Source organism: Parambassis ranga, chromosome 19, assembly GCF_900634625.1.
Source record: "Parambassis ranga chromosome 19, fParRan2.1, whole genome shotgun sequence".
In the NCBI taxonomy this organism is placed as follows: domain Eukaryota; kingdom Metazoa; phylum Chordata; class Actinopteri; family Ambassidae; genus Parambassis; species Parambassis ranga.
The window spans coordinates 14,869,327-14,893,496 of record NC_041039.1 but is presented as its reverse complement, the minus strand read 5'-3'; the positions used below and the strand labels follow the sequence as shown (position 1 = coordinate 14,893,496).

Genomic DNA, 24,170 nt, shown 5'->3' with positions numbered 1-24,170 from the left:
CAAAAGAAACACATTGCTAATGTGATTGTGTTCATATATGAAGTGTTTATAGTGTTGTGGTGAAGTGCTTCTCTCCATTACCTTGTTTGTCATTCTGTCAAAGAGAAGAAAAAAAAATACAGGCATTTGAAAATGAAATGATTTATAGCAAAGGATCGCCAGGGTATCAATTATTCCCTACTGAAAAAAACTCTGAATGAAGGAGCTGCTGGGGCCAAAGGTGCTGCATATAGCACCAACAGTTGTCAGCCTTACAATGAGCACCGCTGAAAAGCCAATCTCATATTGCAGCCTGAGAGGTTACCTTGCATTAATGAGCTGCCTTCCCATGGAAAAGTGGCCCATGGCAAAAAAAAGGGCCTGGAGACAAAGGGGGTGATGTCAGCTCTCTTTCCACTGAAGCGCTGAACCCTAACTGTGTACATTTCAAGGCCCATTTGTAATCTCACAAAGCAGGCAACAGAGCTGTGGCAGTATATAAGGGGGCACATAAACAATAATAATGACCATGTCATAAAAGACAACTGCCGTGCCTCTTTGTCTTTTTACATGACACAAGCAGCAGAAGGGCAGTATTCTTTGACAGAATGAGTGTATGTTTGTTCCTGGCAGGGTGTGGGTGATACGCACCACTTCTTCATCAGAGAGCTCCCGGCCCTGGATGCTGCTACTGTCTCGCACAGCCTGTTGGTGCTTCTTGCCCTTGATGTGGCTAAACAGGTGCACCTCTGAGGTGATCTACAAACATAAACACAGAGGTCAGAGGTCAGTGCTGTGGATACAATGGAGGAAGAGGGAGGAAAGGGTCAAAAGGGCCCCATGTTACCTTGCTGAAACAATATACCACATGCACAAGTACAATGGGAAATAACCTGACTCTCCTGAACCTCGATTTAGAGTGACAACTATAGAAAGCAAGTGATTTGTTACACGTTACCAACTTTTGTATGATATTAATGGAATTTTTGACATCTGATTTAACATTATAACCTAACAAATATAGTTAATCTGCCAAATGCAAGTTGGGAATGACAGTGGTTTCATGACATATGTCTAAATAAATTTAGTCCAGGTCTGACAAATGACCACCAACAAGAGCCATGTGTATAGCAGCCAATATGTTTGTCCAATTTCTGGAAATAGGTCCATTTGGGATAGCCTGATTAATGTCATTAAATAAAGTGCTTGCTGCTGACCCATCCGTGCTTTCTGGTGTCAGGTGTCGGCCAAGGTCATCTAACATTTTAACAAGATTCCCTCTTTCACCGCCCCCCCTACCCCCAACTCTGCTCTTTATCTGATGCTGGTTTGAAGACTCGAGGTGCCCCACCCTTGTTGTCATGGTAACCAGTTAATCAAGGATAAATAAAACAAATGGTTTTGTTGCTTAAAAAAAACACAACCATGTCCAGTCATAAATTTTTATATAAGACAGAGTTTAAATGGTGTAGTTAAATCCTCATTTGAATGTGCCCTTTTCCAAAACTCACCTGAATCACCTTTATATCAGCATTTCTGTGTATGTACAGCCTGCCAAATAACACTGCAGAGTTGCCCAAAGGGTACTTAGGAGGATTCTTTGCCTCTTGCCCAAGTGAATTAAAGAGACACAAATAAAGGCTAAGAAGATAACATTAAATAATTGTTCCCTGTCTTAAAGAGTAATGAGTAAAAAGAAATGACATTGTCTGGGATTTAACATACCACAACGATGCACAGTGAGCACTGTTTCTTGCGCTCATACGGTATCAGTTTGGGGGCGTAGTCTGTATTAGCATGTCGACCACTGCTGAGCTCAGCAGCCTTCTCTTTCCTCTGCTCGATTTGCTCCATATGCCTGCGGCTGCTCTCATCATGCTATGGAAGAAACCAGAAACCACGTGTCATATGGGAAACGGGGATTCCTGTACGATGTCCGTTAAAGAAGAGAGGTGGCACGGTGTTAACTTACCTTCATCTGAATTTTCTTCTGAAGCTCCTCCATAGCCTCCTGTTGAGCAGCACTCAGGGCAGCCAGACGCTCCTCTCGGTCTCTGAAGAAATAAAACATAAAATGTTTAAGTGAGTGTTGAAATCTGTTGCACAGTTCTGTACAGTAAATTTGAGGTTTTGTCAGTTACTGCACACTTTGTCGAAGATCCAACATGGATAAAATTGTATTTTTGTCTGTCGATCTATACTAAATAACTAATTATGTGAAAAGTAAAAAGATTTTACAAACTAAAAACTGCTGAGGCATTGCTTAATTATGATTATTTGTTTAATGTGTATAGAAAATTACTGGAGGCCATCTGTAAACTGGATTGATTGAATTTTAGAACCCAAGTCCCTCAACAACAACAATGTGTTGAGGCAATAATTTCCCCCTGGGATTAAGTATTTCTGATTCTGATTGCTTTTATTTAGTGTGTTTTGTTGTTATTTTGTGTTGCAGACTGTGTTGCAGAAATATATTTTTCAATGACTACACACCTTGCCCTTTCCCTTGCTGCATCCTCTCTTGCTTTCTCCTTTTCTTGCCTCTGCTGTTCAATCCGAGCCTCTTGCTCCTTCCTCCGAATCAGCAACTCCTCCACTCTTGCCTGCCGCTCTGCTTCTAGGACCCGCTTACGTTCCTGCAGAGTGGAATAGAAATGCAACCAAATGTAATAGTTGCTAGGGTTGACAAAAACAAGTGCTCACTCACCTGAACAGCTTCATCTCTGGCCTGCTTTTCCTCCTGTCTCCTCTGTCTCTCTTCCTGCAGTTCGTTAAGGCGTTGCTCATATTCATTTAACTTGGCCAGTGCATCGTGCCTCTTATTTTGGGCTTCAAGAGTGTTGATGAAAGCAATTTCATTCACCTATACAAGAACAAAAACACGCAACCCAAAGGTACAGAAAATGGTATGCATGCATATACAGTTTAGTAATTATATGCACATTGCTATAGCTCCTTTACCTTGGCCTCTTCCTCTTGGGCCTTTTTCACAATCGCCTGGAGTTGTAGCTCTCTCTTAAACTCTGCATGCAGCAGCTTTTCCTCCATCATCTTCCGACGCTGCTCGAGCAACTCTTCTTTCCATTTCCTCACATCCTTTTCCTAAATAAAGTGAATAGTAGACAGGAGAGATGAAAACAAAGGAATGTACAGTACATTCTTCAAGACAAACAAGAAATGGATTTTTGACCCATCTTCTCTGTTCAGCAAGTCCATGTGGGGATTAATGAGAATATACACCACTTCATGTATTTATGTGGTTAACCTGATTTATTCTAGGACTCACTCATCTTGCCATGGCCTGGAGTACAAAAACAAACTTCATGAAAGGCTGTTGATTTTGGCCACAGGTCTCTCTCATGACTGCTTGTGGCCAGCTGGCCTGGATGCGACTGGAAGGGGTTGTAATATTTAGTGATTCTATCAGGCAGTATGCTGACAGAACCTCTCGTTGAGCCAGGCTGAGCTTAGCTTGCATGGAGATTCTTTAGGGTGCTTTCCGTTAAGTCGGCACAGCTAACTCACCCTCTCCAAGAGCTTCTGCAGTTTGAGCGTCTTTTCCTCCCGGAGTTTGTCCCTCAGCTGCTGCGCCTTCAGCTGTTTCTCCTCAAGTTTCTTCTTTGAATCTACAACTGTCCTGTTAAAAATATGGAAACAAATCATTCATCTCCTTCTCTCCCCTTTAACAAGAATGTATAGGGCAGACAAAGATTATAATAGCCATCGAGGCCTTTTAAGAAATTGTGGATGGCAAAAAGGAGGAGGTCCAACACAGCGTGCAGGCCTTTGACTCTTTTACTCTGACAAGCATTTAACTCAATCCTCAAAGTGACTTGAGAGGGCAGGAAGGCAAAGAAAACTGCAAGAACTGTGTGTACATTCATGTCATGAACCAACAAAACCAGCATGGAAAAAAACATACCTTTTGCGTGATGGTGAGGACAATTTTTCATGCATGTGTATCCCATGTCCAGGAGGACGAGAAGGTTCTTCTTCTACTATGTCCCCCCATGAGGTACTTTGACGCCACGGCTCCCGAGCTACAGAGCAGACAAGCACAATGAACAGACTGCGGTGCCATTTTTGCCTTTGAGTTGAGCTCTTATTCAGAAGTTGCCCTTCATACCGTCATAATCTGCCAGCATGTCACTCCAATCGATACCGACTCCACAACCTCCATTGCCAATACAAGCCTGTAGTAAACAAGTGTTTATTAATTCAAAATAAAGACATTTTGGAATTTTTTTTTCCAAGGGTAAAAAGAATAAAAAGAGCATGATGGATCTTACAGTAAAGTCACTTTCATTGTCAGTCTCTAGGTCGTTGTTCTCAGCCTGAATTTCTCGGGTCAACTGCTCCTCCTCAGCAATGGCACTGGCGATTGCCTCTTCGTTGGCTTTCTCCAGGCGGTCTGCCAGCTCCTCTTTCTTGGCCAAGACCTCTGCCATGGACTGGGACTGCACACAAGCCACAGATTTCATTTGACATTTCATAAACCCACACACTGCACACAGAGTGACCAGAATACAAGATATTCTGTTACTGTTATGACAATGCAATACATAAGTATATTATTCTTACATAATATGCAATACCCTGTTGGGTACTCTTGAATCACTCCAGATAGTGCTGGGGTTATTTTTCTGGTCACTGAGTAAACTTTATATATATTTTTATTTTTTTAGACAGGAGAGATTATTTCTATTTTGTATTTGATACACATAATAGCTTCTGTATAGATGGTCTGTTTAGTACATGGGTGCATGATACTATAATCATCCCACTCACAGATTGTACCACACAATCACAAGAATCACAAGTGAAGAAGCATCCAGGTGTCATGCAGGGCACGCTAACAGTGAGGATGAAGAGATGGTGGAAGGAGGCGACTGATGGTTTTGCTCTGTGAAACCAGGCAGTTTTGAGTATTTAGGGAGATTATGTTTTTTCATGACATGGCAATTATAAAATAATGTTTCACAGATTATTCCTAGGCATCAAGTAGTCCAATTCTACCAATTTTGCATGAGGTACAGGTTAAAAAGTTCAGGATCTATGTATGACCTTGACAAGATTAGTTTAAAATAAGTTTAAATATCCTTTAGTAAATAAATACTATCAAATATAATGATAAATAATAAGTACTTTTTTTTTCGACATAATTTCCTTTGCCACCAAAAAAAATCTGAATAGGTGTAGAGTGGAGCCCTGTTTAAATACTCCAGCTAACCAAGTTTACCCACAATTTAACTAGTTTAAATACAGACTATAAAATCAAACTTTCATAGTGACCAATATAACTGTCCTACTTGAAGATATTACTTTTTAGGCAACACTTGCTTGGGTACAAAGGCCGTCTACTCACAGCTATTCTTAACAGTGAATGGTGCTATAACAACATTACACAGAACTATGCAGTCTTGCCTGCACATTTGGTCGTAGGTTTCTTAAGACCGACTTTGTTTAGGCGGTGAAGGACCCATGGGGATCCCTGCCCTCCCAGCCCTCCCCTCCCTCTGCTCCTCCATCTCTCAGCACTCACAGTAGAAAGCTCTGTGGGGTCCAGCACACTCTCCAGTTTCACCGCTGCCATGGGAGTCTCAGCATGTCCTGGAGCAGATGTGGCCATGCTCTGTGACGCGCCCCCCTCTGCCCCACTGTCCCCAATGGCTGACAGTGTACCCTGCCCATCCATCTGGGGTAGATCTAGGGATGTGGTGGGGGCCAGTGCAGGGACTGGGACTGGGACTGATAGAGTAATCTCTGTTGGTGGGACTTTGGCTGTGGGTGAAGATGGGGTACACTCTGGAGCTTGGGATGGGGTAAGAGCTGCTATGGGGGGAGGCGCGTCTTCAAAAGGTGCGTCGACACACTGCCCCGATTCTTGTAAAGTCTCTGCTGGGGGCTGCACCAACAGTCACACACACAAACTCAATTAAAACACATGCATATTTCAAGCAAAACATGAGAGCAATAATAAAACATAAACAAATCAAACCAGTCAATACTCAACAAACAGCTAAAAACACAAACCATGCAAGGAAGCTGGTGCTGACATGCCCTCAACATTTAGTTATAATCAAACCAATTCTGTAGATTGGAAATAAAAGTTTGCATTTCTAAATCAACCTGTAACACACTCTTACCAAGTGTGCCTTGATGAACTGTCAAAGTATTAATTTCATGATGTGAAAATGTGCCTCTCTGCCTCTGAAATGTCAGTATACAATCAATCGCTTCAAAGTTGATATGCCTGTCTGGACAGCCTGTCTATGAATACGATGGAGCCCAAAACAAAAACAAATGTGGCTGATAAAACGGTCTAGTGTTACACTGCTCCTCCTGAATAATTGATACCCAGGGAAGGTAGAAAGATGTCACAAGTTACTGAACGTTACTACCTCCATTATACGCTTGTTCTCTGGATGTTTAGCCTCTGCCACGGGGTTAGGCTCCGCAGGGACTTGCTGTGAAGTGTTCGTCTGGGTTACACCCTTTTCCGGAGGACACTCAGGACGGAGTTTTTGCCCTTCCTGTGGCACTAGATGCGACTGGTTACGTTTTGCGCTGTCCGGCTTGGGGGTGACTGGAGCCACAACAGGACTGACCTTGGCAACTATGGTGGCAGAACGAGGTTTGGCAGTGCGTCCTCGCTGTACAGTCTCCCAACCTTCTGCATCTTTTTTACCTGCAAACAAACGGGGCACTCCATCAATCAAGGAGAAGATGGAAACAAATCCTCTTCAAAGAAGAGTCCTGGGTGTGCTTTTATGGGGAACTCTTACCAGGTTTTTCTGCCAGAGATATGGTCTGTTGACTGGAGGTTGGGATGGAATGAGTGCACTTTACTCTGTCTGCCCAGCTGGGGCCTGTATGGGACAGCCGAGCAGCAGCTAGCGTTGATGGAGGACCCCTGATTAAAACACACAGGCCATACATGAGAACAAACAAACATGCAGTTTTACCATCATGCTTTTTCTGTCAACTTTTGTCAAATTTTTGGGTTTATTAAATCCCATAATTGAGCTAGTCCTATTGTGCTGCTTCACTTAAAGACTTCAGTGATCTGAAGACAGCATCTATTCAACTCCTCCCAGTGCACTCCATTTGGAGATAGAATAGGACTATATTGCACAACAGGCCTCCGTCATGATCAATATCCATTTCCTGCAGCATCAGATTTCAGACGAGCGCACATATTGAACCAATGCTTCAGCAGTATTTAACTTACTTTCATCCACACCTTCATCTGATTCTGTAGGCGTAGAGTGAGAGAAGTAACAAATTACCTTAAACAAAAGCACTTACTGGCTAGTTTGCCTGATATGTCTGCACTTACTAACCCCCTTCAAAAAAGGCAATACTACATTGTTATTTTGGCAATTATGGTGATTCATGAATAAAAGGATGCCAAACACAAGTGTGTTCAACCAAATCAAATCCTTAATGATCAGAGAAACATGAAAAAGGGTTTAAGTAGAAATAACACAGAGCTTACCCAAAGCTGAATGCATGCATTGCACCTGGAGAAGGTACCATCCGGTCTGCTGTGGGGCTTGGCATTACATGGCGTCCTGGAGACATCTTGCGCACCTCCCAGGCTAATGATGTGGGCCTTAAAGTGAAAGTGACACGTAATAATTAAAATGTGGCCAAAACACCAACACACAGACTAACAGATTTGGCAAATCATGCAGATGGCTGATTCACTTGTATGCAACAAATGAGGAATGTAAAGGTTTAAGGATGTCTCATTGATTACTAGTATATTTTAAATGGACAAATTTGGAGGTGGCACTGGGAATTTCTTCTACATTTTATCACAGTGGCTACAGTGGCCACTGTGATAAAGAGAAACCAATAAACTCATGGATCCCCTTTGAATTAAAGCCAAGGTTATTGATCTGTTCTGTTTGTGAATTAAAGCCAGGGAACAGACTCTGGCACTTTCAGTTTCACCACAAAGAGGGAGTGATTCAGAAAGGGCCCATAAATGAGACTGAGAGACAAAAGAAACAGAAATATATTATATTAATATTAAGTTAAGATCACCTGTTCTGAGCATCTGTTTTCTCCAACTTCTCCTGAAGCTGGATCCAGTCTATGAGCGCTTTGAAGTCCCGCACATAGTTGTCCAACATCATCAGCACCTCCTAAAGGCAGCACAACAAAATGGAGACATATATAGCAGATTAGAAATAACAAACCATTAAGACATAAAAAATCTTTACTATGACTAATGGTATGTTAGAAAAAGCCTTAAAACTCAACAGTCAAACCCTGAGGAAATGGTACATTATACTGTTATTTTTATATTTCCGTAAAGGGTATTTTCTGCTTAGGACCTGAGAAAATAATATAATAAAAAAACTCCTCTTTGTTCAAGTGCTTGTTAGGAGCCCTTGATCAAATCGAACTGACAAAAGGAACTTTAAAAAGTTCACAAATTTAGCTGGAAACAGAAGCTGTCCCACAGTGTTTAAAGAACACTTGACTTAAAAGCTTTAAGAAAGAACAAAGAAGGGAAATTCCATATAACAAATGCCCATTATCTGCACTTGTACCGACTCACACTGTTATCCAGAAATGGTGGGCTGTGTGGAGATTTTTCCCAGAGCTCTAATGAAACAGACACAACTGATTGATGGGGAGCGTGAAGGGAGTGGTAATTGAGAGTAAAGCTTCACAGTGCTTTTAGTTAATAGACAAGTCAGGCCAGTGAAAGATGTGTCCGGCAGCAGGTCTGCTGATTAGGGCTGGTTAACCGTCAAGACTCCACCGCTATGGTCTAGTGTTCATTTGGTAATGAAGGCTGAGATGGAGAGAGGTTTGTTGCACCTCTTGACAGATAAACCAACAGTAAGTGAAAGCACCATAAAGTGACTTTCAGCATGTGAACAGACACACTTTCCCAAATATAACCCTCACATAACATTTCATGAGAAATGACTGATGAATGTTTAACCTTCAAGAGACACTGCCATAAAGTGAGGAGGATAGTAAAAGCCTGTGCTCCGTACATCAAAACACAGATGAACAGCCAAGCCATGTGCAGCCAAGGTCAGAGATATTGACCTCAAGTAAATAATTTACATTTTTTTAATCATTTGGTATTTTTATTTAGATCAGTAAGTACCAGAACAGTTTCAGACCACAATTCTGAACCCAATTGCCAGAATGTCAGTGGACCTTTTTTGCCTGCTAAGGCTGATGTGCCTGATAGATTAAAGAATGAGATGAAGAAACAGTTGATGGAAACCATTTAGGTCTGAAGACCATTATGTTAATAAAGCATTATCAATAATCCTATATGAATCATTCTGCTGTGTGAACAGTTTCTGTCTGAGTGGAAAAACATGTTAGCAACACTAAAGCTCCCATTCAGAACTACATTAGGTCATACAGTAACACTGCCTTAGCAGAGAATTACACATCACTTCCTGGTGATGATTATGTTTATGTTCAGAAGTTTTTAGTTGGAATATAATGGGTTGTTTGTGTGAGAGCACACAATGCAGATTGCCCACAGCCACACTAGGGGATTGTGGCTGGGGGCTATCAGAGCACTCTGCTTCCCCTCCAGATGACTCCATCATCTATCAGTGTCCATTAAGCACAAGCTGGGTGGGATGGGGGATTAAAAACATCACCCAGCTTCATGGCCATTAGACAGCATTAAAGAGGTACAGTGGTATGAGAGGGGGAAAAAAACACCCTAGCAGTCCGTTGTCTGACACAGAACAACCGATTTCATGCTTAACTTGGGGGCTGCAGACCTTCACCAGAACCATGCTCAGCATAATGCAGCATGGCACTAGAATCAATAAAAGACAGGACCAGGAAGTATCATGCCCGAAAACCCTAGAGCAACACGACATGACATAAGGTTTACCCAAACAAAACCCACACCTCAACAAAACAGAGAATCCTACCAAACACGTGGTGGCTAAATCCTGTTTCAGAAAAAAAACTAACAATCAACAGGAAACTCTTACAGTTGTTTATCAATATTCCACCAAAAAGAACACACATTGGCTCACCAATGCAGAAATCAAGAGGAACGTGAGCCGTGCAGGAGAAATGTCCCCCTCTAGTGTTTATAAATGATAGGACCTTTCAGTGTGCTCAGTGGTCAGAGAGTAGAGTTTATATCTGGCCCGTTGTATTTATTTATTTATGCTCCTTAAAGCAGACTTGCCTTGCATTCCAAGACGCTCTGATCAGATTCACATGTGACGTAAATTTCATCCACAGCCCGGCGTAGATTGTCAAAGAGGAACGCCCAGTAGCGTGCTCGCAAGTCCACCTTTCGGGGCTGTCTGGTTTTGGTGGGGCTCTTTTCTGGTCCTTTGTCTAACAAGGGGCCAACTGTGCTTTTATTTTCCACACCAGCATTCTGTGGAGACAGAACATAAACCAAACATTAGGATAGCAAAGACAAACCCTATTTTTGTATATAGATAAAGTAGCTGCTACAATCCTTTTGTTCTGCTGACTAAACCATATGTTTACTGGTAAAATAATGCATTCATACGTAATAAAAAATTCAAACTGATACTACTGCTACTGCTGTACATGTTAAAAACCTCACAACTAGAAGCAAATTTTGTCCTTTTTATATTAATATTCAATAGCATCAGCTGATATAATGATTGGAAGTAAATATAAAACCCAGTTGCCTTAATGCTTTGCACATTGATGTTATCTAATGTCTATAATAATCATTTGTGAAAACACATTTGAACACCTTGTATTTCAATCTTGGTTTTAAAATAGTGCACTCCCTGTCAAATATCGAGCTTAAAGTGCTGGGTTGGTTGGGTTGTTGGGTTGCAGCAAAAAAACATAACTTCTCTACTAACTCACAGGGAGTAACAAGAGCCCAGCATCACAGGTGCTTTGTTTTTTTAAAAAAAAATGGGCAAGAAGTCTGAAAAAAAAACATGATAGATTGGTGAACATTGCCATCTAGTGGGAAGAGGATGATAGTCCAACCTGTTTTTTATTCCTCTGTTGTCCAGGATTGATCCTCTGAGCCCTGGAACTGCCACTGGGGTTGCCTTTGGACTTTGCTATTTTGAGAAAAAAGAAAGAGGCTTAATTCGTCTGCAAACTCAAGAGCGGAAAAGAACTCAGCTGTCCCACAAAGAAGGAGGAGAGCAGGAGGGCCGACATGGAGTTTTCTACTAAGGCTGACATAAAGGAAGCTTGTTAAAGTTACAAAGCTCTGATTTCCCAGCCCTGTCAAAACTTTTGTATACCCATTATCCTGTAGAGAGCCAAGAAAGATTGAGCACTAATTTACCAGCTGAGTCATGAGATGAATTATGATCACCGGGGTCTATGTGATGTCACCTTGAATCACACAGCATTTTCTGATTTAAAGCTGCATATTTCATAGGCAGCCTCCACCCTCACCATGATATATGCATTACCACTTTTAGAATTGAGAAGATCCTGTGAAAATCTGGATCCGGCCATGAGGCCTGCTCTGTTCATTTAGTGAATGATTGCCTACTAAATGAAACACATTTGCAGTCTAACAAGGATGTTCTGCATGATCTAATACAGGCATGGTCAGTCAAAGTTTATATGCAGCAGCGTTTTATTCATTGACCAATGTGCAGATCCTTTCCACAAGTTTCTGTAATATTGGTTTAATAAATGTCTACATGGGCACAGATAAAGCTAGCAAATTGTTGTTTTGTTTTAATGACAATGCTCAACTAAAATACAAATATCTCAAACAATATCCCAGCCCCTTGCCACCATTTTACAGACACAACTGCTGCATGCAAACCCACAACAACTGCGGTTAAAAAAAAACAACCAAAACCTATGTTTCAGACAATGTGTGTAGTCAGATCATTTTAGTGAAACGTTAGCAAGAACATATAGTTGAATACCAACCTTCCTCCTCTTTGTTCTCTAGAGGTACACTCCAGGCAATGAGGTTTCGAGCAGCACGGCCCTCTTCTGCCACTATCTTTCGCACTTTGTCATGACTGTTTGAGCGCTGAAAAGAGGCCTGCAGGACAAAGAAGATTTGAAACTTGGTGGATTATTCCTTTTATGGAGGATGATATCAACCAATAAAGCATATGTGGACCAAAATGCACCATATTATTTCTGAAAAAAGACAATATATAAAAGGTCTAGCACAAGATGGGTGGCATTTTTCCCCACAATAAGCCTATTTGTTTTAATGTTGTGAAACCCTGGAATGCATTATGGGGCCCATTCTGTGGTCACACATAAACAAAGCATTCCACTTAATAAATATGACAAAACATGGTGACTTGTCACCTTAAAGCATAACTCTGTTCAAGCTTCTCAATTGTTATCTATGAAGCAAAAGCCTTATGTAAACTCTTCATCAGTAGTATAAAGCTCCACTATATAACAAAATACAAAAACAGACATTCACTGGAACCAAGTCTCCAGTATTAATTGACATGTTGTTTGGCATGTTGTTCAAATTTATTTATGAACCAATTTAAAGACTTTGGGCTTCAGCAGGAGGCCTGCCCTGTTTTATAGCCCAAATAGTTTTATGAGTGTGTTAACCAGCTGGAATACAGCCTGAAGCAAAAGTACTGTTGCCATGGTTACTTCCATTTTAATACACCATGACACTGGTTTTGTAATGTGGTTAAAATACCTTGTACAGCAGTACAATGTGTTTATCATACCAATTCTATGCTTAAAAAAACTATCTACCTAATCTAAAATAAACTAAAGCAACAGGAGATTGTTTGCCAATCACAATGGACAAAACATAGAAAAGTTAATAAATGTTTACATTAAATCCATAGTCCTTCAATTAAAATTAATTAACATATTGCAAAAACCAGATCAAGTTATTGTCCTTGATGTGTGGGTGTGAGCCAGAGTGGAAGCCACAAAAAGGAAGGAGGTCTACTGACATGGACTGTGAAAAGAAGCAGCTAGAGGCAGAAGCTCTAAACTCACTCTGTACCCAGCATGCATCATGGTTGACCTACTGAATATGCATCAGTGAACTTGACTGTAACCTCGGGTGAAGCAGACCATGTAAACTATAATAAATGCTGTGAGATGTCATTTGTTGTATGAGGTGCCCTGTGATGAAACACTTGCATCAGCATCTTTCTGATTCCCCATCTCAAAAACTACAATAACATTCTGGCCAGGTAGTTCATGCCTTATTTCTTAAAGGAAATCTGCTTAATAATAAAAACTGTTTGCAATGGGGAAAAAACAAACATGCACCCAGAAGTCTACTTGTTAAAATTGACCTTTTTAAAATTACATCACTAAATATTCTGATCTCTGACAACACAGAAGCAAATACTTACAGGCTTATCATTCTGGATATTCCACCTACTGTGCCTCTCTCCCTCCTAGTGTGTGCCACTTCTGCACTCTTCATAAATTATTTAATCTAAACTTGAATAAAGTCCAGATCAAACTCGACTCTGCAGACAACTATAACAATATAGTCTCGGACTTGAAATGCACCAATACATGAAATAACAGGAGGAAAAAAAAGAGAGAGAGAGAGCTTCATTCTCATAATAACAAATGAGTCATGGAACAAAACGTTCCCTCTTTTCCTGGCTGTCTCTCACTACACTAGCACCAATATCCAGACAAAAAAAATAAATAAATCAGCAACGTTCTTCCACCAAGTGAAGAGATGCTTTTTGAAGCCCAGTAAAAACATAAGATACATCACATTTATATAAAGAAGGAATAGCCCATTTTGCTTCTGATAGACAGTCTGATAGAATATTGTAAAAAATGTCTCATTAGGAGTTACACATGCAGAAAAGAGCATGGATGTGTTTGGTCTGATACTATTTAATGTCCCCAAGGGAGATACCCAGCTGACCTACTTTTGGTGAGCAAAATTCTTTACATATCAAGTGGCCAGGGCATTATTCTGCAAAGAAGAAGAAAAGGACCACAGAGAGATCAAAAAAATAAATCAACCGAAAAAGTCAAAATAAACGACGACTACTAAGGCAGGTCAGTATCAATGCACCAACTCCCATCCAGAAGGTGTAAATATTGTAAATATAGCATTTCCTCAGGCTTGACAGCCACTGGATGACAAACAAGTGTTTTGAGATTACCTAAGTGTCTCACGATGGCTATCTGAATGCAGCCGCCTGATGAAAACAAAAACGCAAGCAGCAACATTCTCTTTATCCACTTAATCAGCTGCACACAAGCTGTCTTCTGGGCAGCACCACAGATGAAGCAAAAATACATTGTGGAGCATAACTGTGGCTATTTTGTTTTAGCCTGGTAGTCATTCTGCATGCATTTTCTAGACTGTGCTGAGTAAGGGACAAGTGTAAGGTTTCCCTTTTGGCAAGAACTACAAAGAGAAGCAAGCCACAACACAGTGAGCTCATTAGGAAATCTAAAAGATTAGAGGATACATACAGAGTAGAAGTAGAGTCTGTAAGCAGGTTCCTCGTCTATATCCACTCCTGACATACTTAGCAGCCCACTTCAGGCAACCTGTTCCCCCTCAGCACTGCTACCACTTGTGCAAGGTGACATCGTCATTTGACAGCAGGACCAAAATAGATTCCTACTGTGTAGTCCACGCTGCTGTAGCAACTTGCCCAGCTGTGCCAACTCTTCTCTCCCTGTGGCAAGTCAGAGAGACAAGTGCTCCTTTTTACCCTGAATATTCTATCTGCAACTCTGACTGTAATCTAGCCTGTGTCTTTACTGCTCTGCTGAGTTAGCAGCCACTTCTTAGGCCCAACTGGCTGCCTGCTGTTGTCTATCTCCCTGCCACACTCTTCTGCTCACAGCCTCCTATATTTACAGCTCCTCTCCTCTTCTCTGCATCAAAGCCCCCGCTCTCTTGCTCTCTCTCTCTCTCTTTCTGCTTCTCTCCTCTCACTCTCCCTCTGCCACAACTCTGCGCAGTCATGTGCACACAGCAGGCCTCCCTCTGCCCCTCATTCTGTGTCGCCAGTGATGAGAGTGTAGCTGCAGGGTCAGAATGAGCGTGCACTAAAGTAATGCATTACATGCAATGATGCTCTTGATTTGATTGGGCGTAGCGTCCAATGATTCACAGGCTGCTGGGGGACAAAATACACTGGTCCACATGGTCTGACTCAATGTAAATAGTGCAAACTTTGAAAGTCTGCAAGACTATGTTGGCACACAACGATGTGTCATACATAACACATTATTTTCACAATCTAACCTTCAACAATCTGAGAAAATCCCTCAGAAATCTTGTAGAGAGGCATTGGAAGACACAAAGCACAGAGGAAGCCCAACAGAGCTGAGAATATCCAAGCTACGGATACCAAGGTCGCCAAAATTTGCGCATTTCTTTTTGATCCACATCAAAATTATTAAGCCACTCATGCTAAGTCGTAGAGCGTCGGGCTTGTAGGGTGCTTGGTTAAATTCACTGCTATATTTCAGATATTAGCATTCGGTTATAGGGCAGTACATACTTTGAGAACTGTTATTGTTGAACTCCTGTTTTTGCCTCCTCCATGCGAGGAGCCTGAGCTGTTGCTATCAGACCTCTCCCTCCCGTCACCTCCTTGGCTAGCTCTCGGGCCGAGACGGTGCTGCCCAGCGCCACGCCGTCGTCCATCATGACGGTTATCCTTGGACATCGACTCGACTTGCGTACAAAGCAGAGTCAGTGAGAAACAAAAGTGTACGGACAGAACTGTCTTGTTGTCAGAGTTGATGTGAAAATGTGTCAGATAAATACATGACAGCGAAAACAACCGAACTTGCAGGAAGTAGATAGAGGTTAAATGGTTGACAGGCACTGAGATTGTCCAATTAAATCGCAGTGACACGGTGCCGTCACACGTACTAGCCAATCATGTACAGAATAATTTGGGTCAATGGGTGGGACGCAGTTTTTATTGGGCGGGACTTTGAATTGTCTACCATGGCAACCAGGAAGAGCTGGCGCGGCGTTTGGTTGAGTTCACATGTCTTTTTTAAAATTTATCTTTATATACACAAGCAGAATAACATCAGAACAAAGAGCAGATGCAAGAATTATAAGATCAACTGAATAAAGTAAAAGAATAAAAATGAGGGAGGGTTGGTGGTTACGTTTAAAATATACGCTGAAGTAGGATGGCAAGACCAAAAAAGCCTCTGACCAAATTCGATGTTCTTATATTTAGAGCTTATAGCGACCCCTTGTGGTTTTTGCAGCAGCTGGATTCTCACAAGATCTATAAATCATAAAGTGACGGCGAGATCCCAAAGTGGCATTTGGCATGCCTCGCTTGCTGAAGTGGTATGTACCGATCTTAAAGTGCCATGCCTGGCTGTTTTGGTGGCATGTGGCGATCTAAAAGTGCCATGCCAGTGTCATGCATGATTTATAGATTCCAGTTGCCACCACGCAAATATTCCCCATCACCTGACAACCAGACTAACGAAAAGGACAAACTACTCACTACTACTGTGCCGTCCTCGGTATATGACTGCTATACTTTGACAGGCCAGTTAAACTCTTCCCTCCAAAGTTAAATACTCACGATGCTGCGTTAGGCGTGAGATATAAACTGTTTTAGTCCATGGGCCAGATGAGATATCGGTACCACTCAAGGTGGCAAAGGTTGCTTATACTTTTTGAAAAGATATATGCCTGTAGTCAACATTTTGGTATGATAACCCTTCTGAAGTCACAGCTAAATTATGGTTATCAGCTGTTAAAGTTACCTTCCCCCATTGAAAAAATGCATTTTTGACACAGGTGCATGTGACTTGGAGTGAAACTCCCTGGAATGCATGGAAGCTGCATTGTATGTGGTAGAAAGATGATGTCTGAGGCCACCACCTCTGTTAAGGGAAGGTTTTTCTTTGTGGAGTGGTTGTTTAGTTTCTGCCATTTGAGGTTGGCTTGTTGGTAGGGCTAATTTTTTAGGTTTGGCCTATCCCAGCACAGAATAAACTGCTCCTGGGCTAAATTCAGTTGTATTGTAGACTATATTTAACTACCTGAACTACATTTAAAATGCTCAAAATATAACATTTATATTGTTAAGTTGGTAAATGAGTCTATTGTAATGGGATAAGGTCACCCTGCTTGCAAGAATCTCGCTAGTGCAATTACTGTACTTCATACAGATTAAACAGACTACCCAATGTAGTAATATATCATATATGTAAATACAATAACTTATTTAAAGTGTATAGTTGTAACCTCACTATGAGATAAATGATTATTCTGTATTGCCATTGAAGAGACATGGATAAAATGAGTGTAATCTCACTGAATCTGGTCTGCTCACTGTTTGGTCTGCTTTCTGAGAATAACTGTCCACCTGATATAAGGCTGAAAATCACCCCCTCAGAATGAGATAATATGGGTAAATTATACATTTCCCGAATCCTTAGAGTCGTGCCATTATTTTAGTGTTTGTATTTTGTATCTCTCATGCTTCCTGATGCCACATGACTAAATGACAAAAGATGATTTAGGCGGAAATGGCAGGAAAATGTGTGTAATAAAAGGTTTGAAGAGCTCCAGTGTCTACTGTCCTTGTCAAAAGTATTCACAAAAGAACTTGAATGAAAGCCCAGAGTGTCCCCTTTAAAATGATACCAAACATAATAATATAGGTCATTGAATTATGTCCTTAACAAGGGCCAATACCAAGATATGGACCTGTGTCAAAAATGCATTTTTTCAATGGGGGAAGGTAACTTTAACAGCTGATAACCATAATTTAGCTGTGACTTCAGAAGGGTTATCATACCAAAATGTTGACTACAGGCATGTATCTTTTCAAAAAGTATAAGCAACCTTTGCCACCTTGAGTGGTACCGATATCTCATCTGGCCCATGGACTATTTACACTGTAACTAAAGGCAGCGGCTCCAACTAAAGCTGAGTGCACAGTTATCCATAGAACCGCTCTCTGTCTCCATGGTAACACGACGCTAAGCAGCTGGGATTCTTAAATAACCACGTCATAGAATGTAGTGAGTATCTGTTTCTAAATAAATTATATAAATAAATCTGGCTTTTTTTTTATAACAAAACAACTACACTAACACAATATATGGCTTCTACAGTATATATGATGAAGGTGGTGGTGTACTAAATAACGGACCGTGGTTGCTGGAAGGATGGCTTTATTTTTGCCAGTGCTGCACATAAAACATGGGGTAAACTAAACTCTCCTCCGGTCGCCAGCTAACTTCAATAGGTGTTGCCCTGTCTCACCCTCAACACACTTCTCTCGCTCCTGCGGGCTTGCTCCCTACATACGCGCGGGTGCGCAAAAAAACTCACTCACACACATTCACCCTGAGCTGCCTGGCTTACAGATACACTAGACACATCTCACAACACTAAGTACACTGAGTGATACAACGCGCTAGAGCAGACTGTCAAACTGATGAAGTCCAAAACGGGCATTAAATGGCACCAAAACATCCCCAAAAAACTGTGGCATGGAGCATGTGGCATGGCACTAAAACAGCCAGACATGGCACTGGCATGGCACTTTGAGTTTGGCACATACCACTTCACCAAGCGAGGCATGCCAAATGCCACTTTGGGATCTCGCCCCTACTGTGCCCAGTAATCTGCAGAGCCCAGGTTAACAACCACTATGTCGTTTCAATGTTGAGCTGAGATCTGCTATTTGTTCTCACAAAAGCAACAGCTGAAATGTCTATCTCACTCAAAAAACATGTCAAACTGGAATCCTAGACTGTGACAGACTTCGTCATATTGTGTTTTAGGCTGTCTTTTTGACCAATTTACGCCTACCGTTGCCTGCTACACTACCACCTGCCTGAACGAACGTTTGTTTACATTGTTCTGACGCAATTTCATCACGACGTTAAACAGTTATTTTCACACTATAGTTCCACAGCCTCCTCCCGGTCCCATAACTATGGATATTATTGTTTTAATTTACTTGTATTAATAATTCATTTGTTTTTGGTTGGTAGGGTTGTTTTTAATGTATGTCCTTTATTGCCAGTAATGAAAATCATTAATGGAGGTAGGAACAAAAAGATTTCCTGTCGTTAATTTCGTCCGTCTATGGTCAATTCACGTTCGACAAGCAGGAAGTCTGTAGGAGGACGGGGATGTCCTTCAAAATAAAAGCATTCAGGAGCTACTATTTCTCCGATTATACCTGGCAAATACAATGTGATTGTTTTTAGGCGGACATAAATTTGTCATATAGGAATATATTACCTAGACATAATCAGAAATCATTGCCTCACTCAGAAATGAACACCTCTCATTTTACAGTTAGTGTATCCTCTAAAGTAACATTTATTTTGAAGTATGTGACCGGAAGTACGTCCTTTCTCTACCGTGACGGACACTGGTCTTTACACTTGTACGAAGAACTTTCCAAGGTAAAAACATCACCTTCCTGTTAAATTTATCATTTGTTTCGTCACTGTTTACTTACTGTTGGCTGTCTGTGCGCTGCCTTTATCTCTGCTTATTAGGTCTGAGTTATGATTATGTGTTTTCCTCCACTCTTGAATGCATCTCGCTGTCTGTTAGATAGTTACCGTAAACAGTAAAAAATTAACATCTCCACACCTTTTTGTACGAGGTATTTTGCCCTTTTGTTTTAATCTCTTAACCCTTTAGACGCAGCACTTTACAGCAGATTGTGAAAATGTTTAACTTCCAGCAGCTGGCCACCAGGTATCACAGTTGCATTTCGGCCAAACTTATTCTTCCTTATTATTTGTATCACTCCACAGATGGCATCCACTTCACTGTTCGTGTTACTGCTACTTCAGATTGGGTTTGGTCAAACCTCCCATAAACAACATCATGAAGATCACTATATTGGTCAGCAGCACAACCCTGAACACGACATGAATGTACTGCTGGGAGATGAGGTGGCTACTTTTTATTGTTTGTTTGTTTTCTTGACCCTCTTTCTTAGTTTCATTCACCACCCACTCACTCATTGTCATTGTTTATGCACCTCCAGAACTCAGAGGAGATAAAGAAACTCAGCCCAGCAGAGCAAAGGAAATCCATGATGGAAATTGTTAAGATGATTGATACAAATGGAGACCACCTGCTCAGTACAGGTAACTTTATACTTCTGGCATAGTTATGGAAAATGGGAAGTTAAGGGTGGCACTCAGTTTGTTTTCTGTTTTGTTAACAGAGGAGATAACTCTGTGGATTCAGCACGTCTACAGAAAATATGCTCTGGATGATGCAGAGGAGCGCTTCCCTGAGTTTGACACCAACCAAGATGGTGTTGTGACATGGGATGAATACAACTCTGTGGCTCACGACCAGCTTATTAGTTTTGATGACAGCACTGTTCTGAATGATCCTGAGCAAGAGTCACTAAGATATGTAGGTCTATACTTTTACCGGTCCTCTAACATATTATGCCATTGTATGATGTATATGTAAGACCGCCAAAACTCACTCATCTTGCTGTTAGCTCCACCTGAAGGAGAGGAGGCGCTTTGATTTCGCTGACGTGGATGGCACACCTGGCCTTAATGTGACAGAGTTTCTTGCCTTCACGCATCCCTCTGAAGTGGATCATATGGCTGTGAGACAAGTTACCCTCCTCCTCCTGCACAACCTGATCTGTTGTCTGCCAATATTTCATGTTAAAGTGACTGATACACTTTCTTACAGGACTTTGCTATTGAAGATGTGTTAAGTGAATATGATTCAGATAAAGATGGATTCATTACTCTAAGTGAATTTATTGGAGACATTAGAGGCGAGGGTAAGATTTCAGCGATTGATTGACAGCATAAACTTTATTCTGTATGGTGTTGTTATGGTCTGCTGCTCTCATCTTACCCTTGTGTTGTTTTTTGTTCATCAGAAGATTCCCCTTCACAGTGGGAGATTGAAGAATCGGTGAGGTTTAAAGAGCTCTATGATCAAGATAAAGATGGCAAGCTAAATCGAGAGGAGCAGCTGCGCTGGGTTGCACCTAATAGCTACGGATCAGCAAGAGAAGAAGTAAGACTCGTGCTGTAACTGGATTATCTTAGTACAATAGATACATACATATAAATGTGTTTTGTACTGTGTTTTTTTTCAATTTTAAATCAGACAGAGTTGAGGCTTGTTATCCCCTTATGATGTCATTGGACTGTTGGAGGTTTGATTATTAGAGGGAAAAAAAGAAACAAGGGGATGGTCTTTTAAAAAGTTTTTTTGAAGGAAGACAGTTGTTACAACAGGGCAAAAATTAGCATGTCATGTTTAGCCTATGTCTGTTGATCATACCAGGATCAGTTGAAGATCACTGACTACTGGAAAACCTGTCTTATAGGTTTTTTGTCCAATGTGAAGAGGTTCTCAGACATGTAATTATTTATTAAAACAACAAAAAGAGTTGATATAATAATAAGAATAATCTATCCCCTTCAATACCACACTTCTTCTTCTGCTGTATTCTTTAATATTTCCTCTAAATGTTATGGTAGCTTACAGAATGTACTGAGTATTTCTCCTTGTTTGCTCACTTGTCATTAACAGGCTCGTCATCTCATCAAAGAAATGGACCACGATGGAGATGGGAAAATCTCAGAGGCAGAAGTTTTAAAAAACCAAGAAACATTTATAAACAGTGAAGTGACAGACTATGGCAGACAGCTACACATCTCACATGATGAATTATAGCAATATGTTGTTGTTTATTGTAGAGTTCTTTCATAGTTTCTATGAAGATGTACTGTAATACATTCCCCATGTTGTAGTTAGTAGTGAGATTTTGTCACTCTGTGGAGAGCCTTATTATCTATATTGCAGCACATGCACATTGCGAGCAATGCCCTCTTAAGTGACACCAGCAGCCTCACAAAATAGAACATGTTGCGTAATATAACAGGGAATTCCAGTTACATGTAATCTAGAAGAAGAAAGGTTGAACTGAGGACTTATTAGTAACTTATTAAAAAAAACAAACCCAAACGCTTCATGTTGGGGTTTAACAGTCCTGTGATTGCTAGTAAATCCTGTGGAGATTGTCTTGTTTAGTGGTTGTACTGGTCTTCCCTTGTGGTAACTGCTGACACTGTTGTAGCTCTTCCTCATTTAAATCAAATGAGTTAGTGAGTGAGTGTTGCTGTATGAAAGCTTGTTTCCTGAATGTGTCACCATCTGTTTCACTTGCACCGAGCACATACCCCGTCACACTGCTTGGAGTTACAGAGTGAATCTGAGTTGAGTGGATTATCAGGGGGAACTCTTTTTAACCACTGCCAAGATGTCATTACCATTTAAAGACGCCTTTTGGGTGAGTTTGTGTAACAGTACTAATTATTTTTCAGTGATGTTAATGTTCAGACCTAAAGCTGACCATGAGTGTAACTGTGATGCTGGCAAAATAAATATGTTTAATGCGGCTTTTAATAAGTGCTTCTCACTTTGTCTAGACAACCATACTGAAAGAACAATGCATTTAGTACCAATCTGTGTTTAGAGCCTGTCTTAACGTCAAACTTATTTGTGTTCATGTTCTCATGTTTGTCTAAAAGTAGTTGTCTCACACAAACATAGGGACAAACTACATTTTTACATTCTGTCACACAAACACACCATCTACCAGACTGATGCTATGATCATAACGGTGTCGCCTGTCATTGTTCAGGGTTTCCTGTTCATTAACTTGCTCTCATTTGACACCACCTTATCTCAGCTATTCTGAGCACTTTTGTGTGCAGCAGAGCAACAGAGCGCAACTCAGCTGTGTAAAAAATCATATAATATGGACTGCAAAACATGAGCAATTGTATTATGTATGTATTATTAATTCATTTGAAAGTAGTGTGGCTTACTAAGCAGATCTAACAAACTGCATGAGTGATTTATTTATTTACTATAACTATACAATGTGTAATGTCAGATTTTAAGGCTGTGATCCTCTGTGCAGCATGGCGGATATTCATTCTGCTGAGGGGTGTTGTCCTTTAGGCCAGGAAAAACATAGTACCTAGTTTGTGTGACTGCTACATTATTCCACAGTGTTACATGCAAAGATAATAAGGGTGGCTGTGGCTCAGGTGGTAAGACTATTCGTCTACTAACCTCAAGGTTGGCAGTTTGATGCCAATTTGTCCCTGGGCAACAAGAACCTAATCCTAAGTACCTTTGATTAGGTGGGATGAAAGTGCTGTATAGATATACAACATGCAATAGTAATGTATCCTATTGTCAAAGTAATACAAAAGAACCTTCAGTAAACAATATGATCATTTATATGTAATGATCAAAGGAATAAGGAATGGGTAAGAAACATCAGCTGTACCAATACATCACCGAGTGAAGTTGTGCACTTCCCTGTATCTTTAATCTCTGAAATCTCTACCCACACTGGTGGGTTATTTTACCTGGAACTTCCACTCACAACCCAGCATGTAACAATTCTTTAGCTGTAACACCTACGCATGGAAAAAAACAGTACATCTGAACCTTGCTGTTGTGGGTCATTAAGTCATCAGCTGTTGCCTAAAGGGGATAACTTTAAACACAACACCCCTGTGTGGTTTGTATTAGGTTTGTAATCATTACTGAAAGTATGTTGTGTTTATTTGTCCTATACAGGGAGTAGACTTCATCAGCAATGTTGGTTATGAGACTATTATTCAAAGACTTAATGATGGTCGACGGACTTGCAAGGATATGGAGGAGCTCTTGAAGATGAGGTGGGGCTTTTGGTAAATACAAATGAACAAAGCGGCCTGATGTAAATGCAGTTCTGCTGTATAATCTTTATTTATTACTGCAGAGCATCAGCAGAAGAAAAATATGGCAAAGAACTCATCACTATTGCACGTAAGGCTGGGGGAGTGTATGAGATCTGGTACGTGAATTTAAGCATGCCCTTGAAGCAATCGGTTTGTGAAATAAGAATATATAAGCACCATCCTTTAAAAGTGCTCCTTTCTCTTTCACAGCACTTTGAGAGCATCTTTTGATGAAATGAAAACACGTAAGCACATAATACATTTCTCTATTTCATTCAGAGTTTTTCTCTTGAAGCATTTCTGCAGCCAGTTCTGTATATCCGTCATTTGTTTTTTAATGTTTTCCAGAAATTGAAAACATTGGAAACTTGCACGTTCAGCTTTCTGGACTACTGAAGGAGGAGGTGAAGAGGATGGAGCAGTTCAGAGAGCGCCAGAAAGAACAGAGAAAAAAGGTTTGGTTTGGT

The 24,170-nt window shown here is 40.8% G+C and overlaps 2 protein-coding genes across 6 annotated transcripts in view; one reads left to right on the top strand and one right to left on the bottom strand.

The window, feature by feature from the left end:
• scaper (S-phase cyclin A-associated protein in the ER) overlaps nucleotides 1-15,744 on the bottom strand; it is a 49,545-nt gene extending 33,801 nt beyond the window's left edge. Inside the window, exons 1-19 of one of the 4 annotated variants that reach the window (XM_028431218.1) lie at nucleotides 15,456-15,744; nucleotides 11,890-12,007; nucleotides 10,975-11,051; nucleotides 10,178-10,375; nucleotides 8,032-8,132; nucleotides 7,478-7,594; nucleotides 6,765-6,892; nucleotides 6,381-6,667; nucleotides 5,522-5,884; nucleotides 4,269-4,436; nucleotides 4,106-4,172; nucleotides 3,902-4,019; nucleotides 3,505-3,616; nucleotides 2,941-3,081; nucleotides 2,687-2,842; nucleotides 2,473-2,615; nucleotides 1,952-2,033; nucleotides 1,705-1,857; nucleotides 631-738 (exon numbers count right to left, since the gene is read on the bottom strand). In XM_028431218.1, the coding sequence (XP_028287019.1) occupies nucleotides 631-738; nucleotides 1,705-1,857; nucleotides 1,952-2,033; nucleotides 2,473-2,615; nucleotides 2,687-2,842; nucleotides 2,941-3,081; nucleotides 3,505-3,616; nucleotides 3,902-4,019; nucleotides 4,106-4,172; nucleotides 4,269-4,436; nucleotides 5,522-5,884; nucleotides 6,381-6,667; nucleotides 6,765-6,892; nucleotides 7,478-7,594; nucleotides 8,032-8,132; nucleotides 10,178-10,375; nucleotides 10,975-11,051; nucleotides 11,890-12,007; nucleotides 15,456-15,623 (2,805 nt within the window). In that variant the 5' untranslated portion in view covers nucleotides 15,624-15,744. Of the gene's footprint in view, nucleotides 1-630; nucleotides 739-1,704; nucleotides 1,858-1,951; nucleotides 2,034-2,472; nucleotides 2,616-2,686; nucleotides 2,843-2,940; nucleotides 3,082-3,504; nucleotides 3,617-3,901; nucleotides 4,020-4,105; nucleotides 4,173-4,268; nucleotides 4,437-5,521; nucleotides 5,885-6,380; nucleotides 6,668-6,764; nucleotides 6,893-7,477; nucleotides 7,595-8,031; nucleotides 8,133-10,177; nucleotides 10,376-10,974; nucleotides 11,052-11,889; nucleotides 12,008-13,316; nucleotides 13,334-14,412; nucleotides 14,823-15,455 lie in introns of those variants that run through there. The other 3 variants (XM_028431219.1, XM_028431221.1, XM_028431220.1) reach the window with 3 other exon arrangements.
• Nucleotides 15,745-19,313: 3,569 nt separating this feature from the next.
• On the top strand, nucleotides 19,314-21,637 carry rcn2 (reticulocalbin 2). Of its 2 annotated transcripts, none has more exons than XM_028430136.1 (8): nucleotides 19,314-19,365; nucleotides 19,726-19,866; nucleotides 19,962-20,064; nucleotides 20,145-20,341; nucleotides 20,433-20,546; nucleotides 20,636-20,729; nucleotides 20,832-20,971; nucleotides 21,494-21,637. In XM_028430136.1, exons 2-8 carry the CDS (start codon nucleotides 19,726-19,728, stop codon nucleotides 21,635-21,637), a joined length of 933 nt encoding a protein of 310 aa, XP_028285937.1. In that variant the 5' UTR covers nucleotides 19,314-19,365. The 2 variants fall into 2 exon arrangements, with proteins under 2 accessions (XP_028285937.1, XP_028285938.1); XM_028430137.1 differs by lacking the exon at nucleotides 19,314-19,365 and adding an exon at nucleotides 19,424-19,571.
• The last annotated feature ends 2,533 nt before the right edge of the window (nucleotides 21,638-24,170 follow it).

Excerpts from the sequence above, each read along its gene's own strand:
- rcn2 (XM_028430136.1), top strand. The coding sequence starts at position 19,726 with ATGGCATCCACTTCACTGTTCGTGTTACTGCTACTTCAGATTGGGTTT. Across the intron at positions 19,867-19,961 it reads ATGTACTGCTGGGAGATGAG|AACTCAGAGGAGATAAAGAA; the intron begins GTGGCTACTTTT and ends ATGCACCTCCAG. Across the intron at positions 20,342-20,432 it reads AGCAAGAGTCACTAAGATAT|CTCCACCTGAAGGAGAGGAG; the intron begins GTAGGTCTATAC and ends TCTTGCTGTTAG.